Source organism: Gymnoscopelus microlampas (genome assembly GCF_963454915.1).
Source record: "Gymnoscopelus microlampas genome assembly, chromosome: 24".
NCBI classification, from domain to species: Eukaryota; Metazoa; Chordata; class Actinopteri; order Myctophiformes; family Myctophidae; genus Gymnoscopelus; species Gymnoscopelus microlampas.
The window spans coordinates 31,360,537-31,372,151 of NC_139961.1; the positions used below are offsets into that span (position 1 = coordinate 31,360,537).

An 11,615-nucleotide genomic window follows, 5' to 3' on the forward strand; every position below is an offset into this window, starting at 1 on the left:
ATGTCCCATTCAATGCATTGATAGCATCCGAATCAGGTGGTTGCTGACAATAAGCCCACTTGTAAAGCGCATTAGCCAAATGCTTCCTTGAAAATCATCAGCATTAACAAATGGTCTCAAGTTAATTTATGCATTTCATGTATATGTTGAATGACAATAAAAGTAGGCTAAACATTCCATGCCAGACCGCCAGTATTTAATCACGACACAAGGACAATGGTCGTGTTGTGTAAAGATCACTTTTACACCTTTATTTGGGCTCCCAATACACAAATCAAGGATATGTTCAATACAGAGTCTGCTTTAAGGTCTCATAATACACCGACTGAATGGAAGGTTTGGACTGATGCAACAAGCCAACAGTTTGAACTCCGACTACTGAGTTCTATATATACACAATCTTATTTTTAGGTCTTTTATTTTTCTCAGATTTTTCTGGTGATTAATAAGACATTTATCATACTGAATAGCGATTGACAATTTACAATCACAAGGCCTTTTTTGCCAAGATATCTTTAAATGCACTTCACAGCAGACGTAAAGTAAACTTTTATTTTGTAGCTCTAAAACGGGTTTGCAATGATCTTTTTTTTTTTCTCTTTTCTTTTTTTAAACGAGGCACGCGCTTCAGCGTCCGTTAGAACAACCCGTGCCTCTGGCTCGTACTTCTGTTAATTAGACTAACTCGTACAATGTGCCGTTTTAAAAGAAGTAAGCACACTGCCTCCTAAGACGTATACCATACCGTCATCACCAACGAAAAAAAAAAACAAAGTCATACATCTCCACAGATAACAGGTAACAAAACCCAGAGAGAGGAAGATTTCTTTCTTATATCAAAATTTTTTTCAAGACCTGAGTTTTTTTTTTTATGGAATAAAATGTCTAAAACATACCAAAAAAAATTGTAAATACATTAATGTCACCTGTCTGTAAACTGTCACCATGGCTGCGAACACTAGCTATGTCTTCCCTTTTGTGATTGAAAACATGCACAATTTAAAAACATAAAAAAGACAGCTCGCATTTAACAGATTTAAAATCTAATTTTCCCCAATCACTGAAACAAGAAAAAATGTCAACATGGTTGGTTTGTTTTTTCCCCCATTGCAAGCTAGTAGCACAGAGCTCTATGCATATATATATATATCTATATATATACTTTTTTTTTTTTACATTTCATGACAGCCTTATGAGGATTATCAATAACCAGGGTGTGTACAGACACGACTTTAGGGTGATGCAGAATTTAAGATAACTTAAAAAGAAATAAAATCTTTATTTTTTTTTTATTCTATTAAACCATGGTAATACCTATTTTTTTTTAAAATCTAAGACGACATCCTGGACCTTTTGAAGGATTACAGGTTCATTCCTTGGGCACTTAGTAAAGAGTCCAGCATGTCAAAGGTGTCTTTATAGTCTGTGTGTTGACCGTTGGAATTCACCATTCCGTTGGTCCCGTCGTGGCCGTGGTGACGCTCCACCACCATCCTCTGGCCGCCCTCGGATGAGTAGTGGGAGGAGGCGGCCACGCCCTTGGAGCTGCGGCCGCTCTTGGCAGAGTGGTGGTGGTGGTGGCCGTCGGGGTGAGCCCTCTTCCGAGACGAGCCAGAGGAGCCAGTGTCACTGCTGTGGCCCCCGGTGCCTCTGAGGGCCAAGGCGGGGTCCGTCACCCCCCTGCCATTTCCGCTCACGGAGTACGGGTGTGAGTGGGCGTGCTTAGCGTGGCGGTGGCCAGAGTGTTCTTTGTGCTTGTCTTTAGTGGCCGGCGGACCGGCTTGCTCTGAGCCACCGTGGCGCTCTGAGGACGACACTTTGATCCTCATCTTGAGCTCCTCGCTGCTGCTGGCGGAGCCGTTCTCCATAAAGGAGGGCGGCATGCGGGACTTTTTAGAGCTGGATTTGTCTCTGCGGCCGTCCCCTGGCTGGGAGGCAGCCTGCAACTGAGAGCGTTTCTTATGGTGGTGGGAGGACGAGGAAGAGAGAGCCAGAGGGGGTACGAACATTTCCGCGCCCTGCTCCTCCGTCCTGCCGTTGTGCAAGGCCAGCTCCGCCGCATGTTTCTCTCTGTACTTGTCCAGGGTTAAGACTTTCTGCGGCCGGGCAAAAGGCATGGGGTTGCCACCAAGCTGCTGGTTCTTACCGCCACTGCCGGCCGCGGCTTTGTGTTCGTGTTTGCCCAGTGTGTAGTCCGAGTGGGAGGTTTGGGGTTGGAACGGCTCGAAGCCACACGCCTTCGACTGGTCATCCAAGGGTTGATAGGAGGCGTAGGCGGCTGTCATGTTGTCCAGGGACGGCATCTCAGCAGCGTCCGATGTGGAGGGGAAGAAGGAGTTGTTGACGCCAGGTAAACCATCTAATGACGATGCACTCGTAAAGGGACTCTCCACCGCCTGACCATCAGTCTTTGGCTTCTTAGCGGCTTGTGTTGCCTGCAAACACAAGGTATTTTTAAGTTACAAATGTAATAATTACATCAAGCTTGTTTATTTTAATTCAGCCACATGGAACTGCTGCTGGAATCAACTGATAGCTTAAGAACCAAATGGTCAGTGATTTACAATGTCACATTTTGTCTTTTTTTCACACCTTTTATCTTACATTCACACCGCCGGTAGCGGCAACCATTCAAGGCACCAACGAGCTCGTCAGGAGCAGTTAGGCATTTAAAGTCTTGCTTATGGAACCTACCCTCCAGTTTCGTATCCGTTTCAACCTGCTGGGCGTCTTCTCCAGGATCTGAAGAAACTCATGGGTTAGCTCTAAAACACAGGGACAGAACATTTAAACACATTAATACGTTATTCTTTATGAACAGTGACTCACACATACTGCAACAACTTACAACAAGTGGAACTTAACTCATTCAGTGCCACTGGACGTCTAAGACGTCCGTTGGTATAAGCCCTGAGTGCCACTGGACGTCTAAGACGTCGAGAAAAAAAAAATCTATTTTCTTTTTGGGGGAAAAAAAATGTTCAGAACCCAAGATATGATGATTTGAAGATTTGCTGCTCCATTCACTCTTTGTTTAACTTCTTACTGAAAAAGGCTGTATCTCGGCTCCTAAGCACTTTTTTTTTCTACAATGAATTTTGGCTGTGGCACTCCAAAATTCCATAAATAAGCTCGGCACTGAATGAGTTAAAAAGAACTGCAAATACCAATAATCATATCCAAGAGCGACTTATCTGAACATGAACAATAACAAAGCAAAATCAAATAATATTGTCTATTACATTACACATGGTTGGTATACCGATACCAGACCCACACATTAACCACTTATACTTAGTACAATACTAGTTGATCTGGGTCGGTTTTCTACTATCCGCTTGTTTAGCTGAAAATAGCTGATCTACAAGCTCTCAGCGTGTCACTGCGACACGTTATGTAGCTTGTAGACTGGCAATTTTCGGCAAAAGTGGTTAAATATCTTCTTGGGAGATTGTCTCTTTACCGTCCAGCAGTTGCAGCGTGACTGTGCGGTCCAGGTACTCCCACCAGTGTTTGCTGTCTGTGGAGACGGGGATCTCCCAGTTGGACCATTTGCAGGCCAGGTGGATGCACACGCAGGCTATGACAGTGGGCTTGTGCTGCAGGCAGAAGGTGGTGAGGTGCAGGCTGCCAAAAGCGGAGACAAGAAACACAAGGGGGAGATAAAAACGTTAACTACAGGGTTCGGAAGTGTAGACAGCAAATGTAATGTTATGCAGCTTACAAGACAACAGCTATGTTTCATTAAGGTACGGTTATATACATAAGATGCAGGTTTCATACTAAGACGTTATCACACACACACACCTGGGTAAGGGGTTCATTCACTTTCAATTCATGGTGTAAACTTAATATCAAAGTATTTACTGATTTCCATGTACATTTTCAGGTTTTTTTGATTAATAGTCAAGTGAATTTGCTGAATCAAATAAACTGAATGTGAATCAACCTGCCCTCCCTTACAAAAAAAGTCACGTGTAGAAAACTACATTTTCACACGTTTCAGTGTTTGGGAAATTTCACGTGGCTTTTTTCCCCTAAGAGATGATACACACATGAATGAGGATTGAATTAGAGGTAAGAACCAATCCAATTAATCGGGCAGAATGCTTCCACCAACATGTACACATCAAAGTAATAGTTTAACCAAATGGTGTTTATTTTTTAACCAATGTTTTTACTTTAATTCTGCTGCACCCTTTGAAATGTAATATGGCCCCACAAAGGAGCACATTTCCTGACATCTAATTTGTTAGGTATTATCAATGAAATATGTTGCTTCAAACTATTAAACTAAAGGATGTTACTAAAATGTGTTGTGTGTGTGTGCATGGCAAGCGTTATATTATCTCCAGATACTGTTCAGTTATCGCTTTAACAGTTTTTGGGGTTGATCATACTAAAAGTTTGCGTTTAAATTATTAATACTAAAACAATGTTTCTCAATCGCTCTTGCTCAAAATCAAAAATGTTTATACTTTTAGACCATTTAAATAATTAAGATTTGGCATTTGGGACATTTAATATATCACAATAAAAGAAAATGAGGCCCCAAAAGGCTTTTAAATTGCAGTACTCAAACTTAACTCCCTGTCGCGGGTCGCCCTTTAAGTCAAACAACTGAATATAAACCAAATCAGATTGAGGAAGAAAGGAGAACTCCATTGGTCTTATGGAATACAGAAATATATGAATAATAAAGATTGAGAAACACTGAGAATGTCAACCAAGACATACGATTAGTTTACTGCTGTACATTTCTAAAGGCTAATAATCCTCTACACCCAAATCCCAAACTACACTGCAAATCAACAATAACTGTAGACTCGGGACCGAAAATAACACAAATGTCCACATTGCTAACAATCTGACTGATATTCCAACCATAGACAAGATGTTTTAAAAAAACATCCTCATAATCCATTTATAGTTTTCCTGTCAGCGGGCATGGGAACAGAACACCTCTGAGAAACACTGACTAATCATCAGTCTATGATACAATCAATAAAGCAAATTGTGCACGGTTTGATGTTGAATTATTGCAGGCCCTGGATTTGGCCAGTGTGGGGGTGGGGGCATATTGATGTACAGTAGGTATTCAACTACTGGTATTACATGCACGTGAATCACGTCCCATCCAGTGAGCTTTGGCTTGTTATGCCTGAATCAGCATCAAAATGTGGCATTGCTTCATTTGTTATCATGTCATTAACTATACTTTCCCAAAGGGACCTCCAAGTCATAATTCCAGTTCCACTAATGGAACCACAACCCTTAAACATTTACACGAGTCTGAGCTGACATGGCCGTAGCACAATGGTGGTTAAGACCCTAAAAAACAATTCAGTCCGACTCCGAACCAACGCACAAATCTAGTGTGAGTGAGTCAGAGCTGAACCGGCCATTTTTGAACAGGCACGTCATAGATGGCGTTAAAGTTTCAACATTTCAAGTATACTGTAAAGCTAAAAAACAATCTAACATGAAACCATACAAGTAGTCTCACTGAAACAACATCAAAGAACAAAATAGTTCATAGGTAATCGCCTGGTCACCATAAATAAAATAAAAAGAGGTGGAGGGGCATTGTAAAGTGAGATGCTCAGAAATTATTTAAGGGATTATACATTGGCTATTTGGCAGACTTTTCATCGCTAGCCTTGCAGCCCTTTAACAATGTCTCCAATGCAGACTGAAAATAAATAATCAATCAAAAATATATCAATCACTACCAACAGCTCCAACTCATACACCTGGATACCAAGGATGATGATTAAGTCCAAACTAGTGACCACCACCAATTGCGAGTTCTACCCATTTTAGACTTGAGCTACAATGCTCCTGTGGAAAAAACTACCGCAAAAACACAGACATATAGTTTGCAGTATAGTTTGGGGTTTCACTGTTAGCAAGAACCTAAAAAAATGAATAAATAAAATAAAACTAATAAAAAAACTAAAAAGTAGTGTTAGTCATACTTACCAGGAGAACGTCTAAGTTTACACCCTTTTCAATCTTTAGCGGCAATGTATATTCAGGCTACCAATTGTGCGTTTCTTTTTAGACATATGCACATAGCCAAACTTGAGGTACACCGCACCACTACACTCCACATTGTGCATTCGACCCCTATGTGCCAACACAGAGCCCTTGTACAATACACCGCACAGAGTCGCCCAGCTGGTACTTCCCCGAGAGGGGGTTCCCAAGGCTGTGGCGCCATAAGGGCGTTGGACACAGGAAGGGGGACCCTGCATTTCACAGGAAGCTATAGTGTGCCATCACAGTGCAATAAGGGTAACAGGATAACAACCTGTTGGTAGCCATGAAATAGGAAGTCTGTGCCAAATCCTTGCTTGCTGCAAGAGAAGGGAGAACGGAGAAATTAACATTAGAGCATTCTCTAAGGGTATTACTTGGGACTACATTTCATGGTATACCGTTAATTAATGTTATACATTGAAATCAAAGGACATCATATCATGTGTACATGTGAAGAGTTGTTCCAAATTAAAAATCACAATGGAGAAACAATTTGGGACCATGAATTTTGAAAATCATGAATATGGCATGTCAAATGTTTCGGGGTTTTAAATTAATTAAGTAATCTATTAAACAAAAAAAGAACTCTTCACAATCACAGGTATGTATCAACTGTAAATCAAATAAAAATGGTTAAAGAAGGAGGAAGCCTATACCTCGCACTAGCTGGGAACACCTGACAACATCTGTGTGCGGATGTTCAACTGTTATTTCAAAACCTGTAAGAATTGAATGAAGCAGTTCAGCCATTTATACATGCATGCATGACCAGACTGGCGTCACTTTATGCCATCAAATTATGATAGCACAGTATCCTTACATGAAAAAATAATGAATATCACTATGTGTACTGCATAAACACAGTTACAATGTGGCCAACACTGAAGCGTTTTTTGGAGCACTTACCCAGCGTTTGCAGCACCATAGTTTCTAACACCACAAGTTCTTGGGCTTGCTGGAGGTAAGCCTGAAATACAAAATCAATCATGGAATCACGATCCACCCACCATTGTCTGTACCAATGATGTACATATTATTCTAATCAATAAAATCAATCAATGACATAGAAAACCCTCATAAAAAGAGCATATGCCCCTTATGTATGCCAAATAACTAGATATATTAAACTAGACATTTATGGCTGAGGCAGTGTCATAATTTAAAAAATGTCAATCTTGTCAAAAACAGCAGACACAAACAGCCAGAAAAAAGGGGACAAGGAGATGAGGTCAAGTTTGTCAGACTCCACGCAGCAAACTAAACAATTACATTTTGAATGCTGTGCCAATGTCAGTTGCGTGGCATACAACTACATGGTGCAGTTCACTCTCAACTGAAACTGGAGGGATGGAACACAAATATAACAAGAGATTTCGTCATTTGGTGTTTTGACGGGGGATGGGGTTTAACGTGCCAAATGTAAATTCAGATAATATATGGGGGGGGGGGGGGGATTACACAGTCATCCTCTGTTGATAAACCTACGCCCACTGCTTTGAAAACAAATAATATCACCATTCCAAGATAAAGTATTTCTCTAATGTCTTGTTTACATCTAGTTGTAATGCCTACAATTAAATGTGATGTACCCATACATTTAACTTAGATGTCACCCGAAGTATCAGTAGGCGGGGATCTCCGATCCTCTGCCTACGTGAGACTAAGTGGTTCCCAAGCCATGCCGGGAAAATGCTCCCTCACTGAAGGGGTCAAGCATTCAGAATGGCAACGTTCTCTTGGTGTACATGGGAGCACTCGCCCACTTCTGGAGAATAAAAGGTGAAGGATGACTCATTTGACCACATCACTTTTCTCCACATCTGTTAGACCAGCGTCTATGGTCTGCATCACTAAACTCTGAAATGTGCATGTGCCTGTGTAATGAGGGGTTTATTCCCTACTCTGCTCAATTTCCTTGGTTTCCACTGCAGACAGTAGTCCCTCCCCGGTAGCTTGCTCATCATATAAACAATGCTAAAGCTAATGCTATTACTGTCTGGAAACTATATTTCAACCTATAAAGTCCTATACAGTCCAAAGAAAACAGTTTTAATTAATGCAAGAAATGGGCCATGCAGTTGCTCAACATGGATTCATTTAACATATGTTAAACAGCTGAACGCCCTACTCTATGGATCTGAGCAAAACACAAAAGAGACTGAGAATGAAATACATTTTATATTTTTTTCCATTTATTGCTACACAGTAGTAAAATGTATATTACAGGAATAGAGACGCTTATCAGGGTGAACATAGCCAAAATAATAAACAAAAACCCCAAAGTACTAGGTCTGTGAGAAACCTGAACACTGCCAGAAAACAAAAACAAATGAAGACAGTCACCAAACTTAACTGCCTACACTAAACAAAAACATTTGTATAACAACACTGGTGATTCACCTCACTGCACTATATTTGTGTGCAAGTATACAGAAATGGTACATGTAGTAGGAAGCTAATGCTATTAACTGAGCTAATCAGTGTTATCTCACAAAACAGCAACACAATGTAGTGTTATCTCACTGATTTCCAATACACACCTGGCAATCACATTAACAAAGAGAAAATGTATATAGTTTCTGTTGGGTGGAAACCCCATAAGGGATGTTAAAATGTGGAGATATGAGGTTTCTGGAACCATTGGCTGCAACCACAATATTCTATTTACAAGCGTCCATGGAGTCTGTCCATGGATTCTTTTTTTGTGTGTCTGTCTGTCATAAGACCAATCAGTCAGTAGTCTACTACTAGAAAAAGTACCCGGTACTTTGGTCTAATGCCTGATACTTGGCAATGAAAAAGTGACCTTACACAGAAGACAATCGTTTCTCTTGCCTGTCATCTTGAGCCAAAATTGAGGTGAACTTAAACTGCTCAGCATTTTCATACATTCCATAGTGCATCGTTGGATGTGTATTGCATCTGCTCAGGCTCTCGCAATAGTTTAACAACCAGAATAATATTGATACGTTCCAAAAAAAGATAATTGTTTTTTTTTATCTATTAAAAAGATGAAGCTGAAGCTGTTTTCACAGCTTCACTGATAGGGGTCAATGTTCTTGCTTAGGGACACTTGACCCTGAGCGAACCAGCGATCCAACCGATCTCCAACCATTCTGCTAAAAACTATGTAAATTAGACAAATTAAAGTATTTGGCCTGTTTCCATTTGCATCTACTGCATGCGTACGCACAAAATGTCTCGTAATTTGTCTCCCCAACTAAAAGGAAACTTTGGGAAATCCCTAATCAGTTCTAGAAGTAAACGTGTAGATAGATACCATATCAAAAGGACCACGTCGCCCATGCATGATATACTTACATTGCTCTTAGTGTCTAGGGGAGCATCTTGGGGGTTGATGCACGCATGTGCCACTTTTATGACGTGTTCCAGCTTCCTGGGCTGTTCTTCCACTTTAGCTGCCAGGAACAAAGTGGTTTGGGAGATGATCTGGAAGACACAAACAGCTCTGTCTCATTCTGTACAGCAGTGGTTCTCAAACCTTTTAATTTCGAGGACCCCATAACACTGAGAGTGTACAAATGGAACCAAATGGATCCGTTTGTACACTCTCTGGGTTACAGACCTGTAAGGGTCCATTTGGAACCCCCTTAAGGAACCCAGATGGTCCCTGGACCCCACTTTTGAGACCCACTGGTGTACAATCACACCGGTAACAACAGGGTTAAGATAAGACAATGGAGGGGTGATACTTACATTCCTATGGAACTTGGCGAATGAGTGAATCATATAAAACCTATGCATATATACAATAGCGGTGTTGATGATCAGTTGAGAGCTGGAAAGCAAACGTTAAGGAAATCACGGGCTGTTGTTCAGATCAGATACATTACAATTGATTCTAACAAATATCGATCTTCGTCTGTCGGGTTTGGCCCCCTAAGCCAGGTAGCATTGGTTTGCTAACAGGCGAGCTAGCGAAAACGTGCGTCATGTGAACCAAATAAAAGGACAAAAAAACCTACATATATTATATATTACATGGTATTGTACAATTATTAAAGACGCAGCTTGAACGGGGGGCACTTTTAAACGGCAATAACAGAAGTAACAACCCGGCTCCTTGCTGGAAAACACAACCTAAGCTAACAATAGGAGAAGACGAAACAATAGCAGCGTTATGCTAGCAGGCCCTTAAGGATTCTATGGCGAACAACAGACCATAATATTATGACCGTTAACTGCCCTTAACATCGACGCTGACCAAAACTCTGAGCGTTTACTAAGAGATAACAACAAAACAGTGTTTGTTTCTGCATGATAATAACGCAATAAACCGATATAACCATGTTATAACAGAACCCTGTAGGCCTGCTCTGCAGTGTTGCCAAATTTTGCGAGAGAAATACGCAACCGGGTATAGGAAAACAAGCCCAAAAGCAGCAACTAGGCCACACGAAGCACTGTATACCGGCTATTTGAAAATAGACAATTCAAATCTTTGAAAAGATTTTTGAAAACATTCCAACATAAATCTGGTACGGGACTCCCTGGCAAAAAAAATATTTTCAGATGGGGGTCTGTGGACAAATACATATTAATGTGGGGGTCCTTGAAATGAAAATGTTCAAGAACCACTGGTTTACACAACATTAAGAAGCCCAAATAAGCAACTATACCTTAGTACCAAGCCCTAAAAACCACAAACACCAATATTTACACGCTACTTTACAGAAAAACAAGCCCAAAGTCGCTTATAATAAGCAGACATGGCAACACTATTCGTCGGGGAGCTTTTCTTAACGGTAAAGACGGTAATAAAACAAGGATACACGTTGAGTCTCTGGCCCATGTCCTGGATCAGGTTGGCGGCGTGCTGCCGGTACGACAACTCCCGGTCGGACTCCACTCCGGTGCGTCGCGACGGCGTGTTCTCCAGCTGCTCCCGGGAAAAGAGCCATTTCGTGGAGGGTCCCCGGTGCGCCGCCATTACGCTGCTGCCTCCCACATCCACAGAGAGGAGCCCACGGACGGACGGTGCTGCTGCTGGCGAGGAGGTGACGGGAGGAGGCATAGAGAGTAACAGTATGTCTGGAGAAAGGACGGCCTCGACCCCACCTATTAATTTCAATGAAAGTTGCTCACAAGTGCGTGAAGCACCTAGAAGTACCTCTACTTCCTGATTGGCTCCAACGTTGGAGACAATAGAGAGGGCGCACTAGCCTTTCAGACGATAGAAGCATGCGCAGTAGCGTCCCGAGTGCTGTAGTCCTGCAATACCGGATTTTGCCACCAGGCTTCTGCGGCTTCAATCATTCTCTGCGATTCTGCGGGCTTGGGAGGAGGGGGAGCGGAAGCGCCACAGGACGCATGCGTTAAGCCAATGGCGTCGGCTCAGTTTTCTTTGTCGACTTTTTTTCCGAACAGTGCCACCAGTGGTCGGTTGGTGTACTGTAGAATCAGTTTATTATTTTTATTCAGATTATCAGAATCACTTTATTTGTCACTTTCCCCATGTACTTACATACATAAAGAATATGAAATACCGTTCCCCCTCAGTCACTTGCAGTGCTACATAAAACATTAAGCCTATCTAAGAAAGACCAAAACAC

General features: G+C 41.6%; 1 protein-coding gene across 1 annotated transcript; it reads right to left on the reverse strand.

Annotated features, from left to right (window-relative positions):
- Positions 1-1,277: 1,277 nt before the first annotated feature.
- Positions 1,278-11,062, reverse strand: ccnt2b (cyclin T2b). Its single transcript, XM_084050846.1, has 9 exons — positions 10,836-11,062; positions 9,760-9,841; positions 9,364-9,492; positions 6,949-7,009; positions 6,699-6,761; positions 6,314-6,359; positions 3,464-3,627; positions 2,695-2,765; positions 1,278-2,435 (listed from the first exon to the last, which is right to left on the reverse strand). Exons 1-9 carry the CDS (start codon positions 10,991-10,993, stop codon positions 1,362-1,364), a joined length of 1,848 nt encoding a protein of 615 aa, XP_083906972.1. The 5' UTR covers positions 10,994-11,062; the 3' UTR covers positions 1,278-1,361.
- Positions 11,063-11,615: the final 553 nt, after the last annotated feature.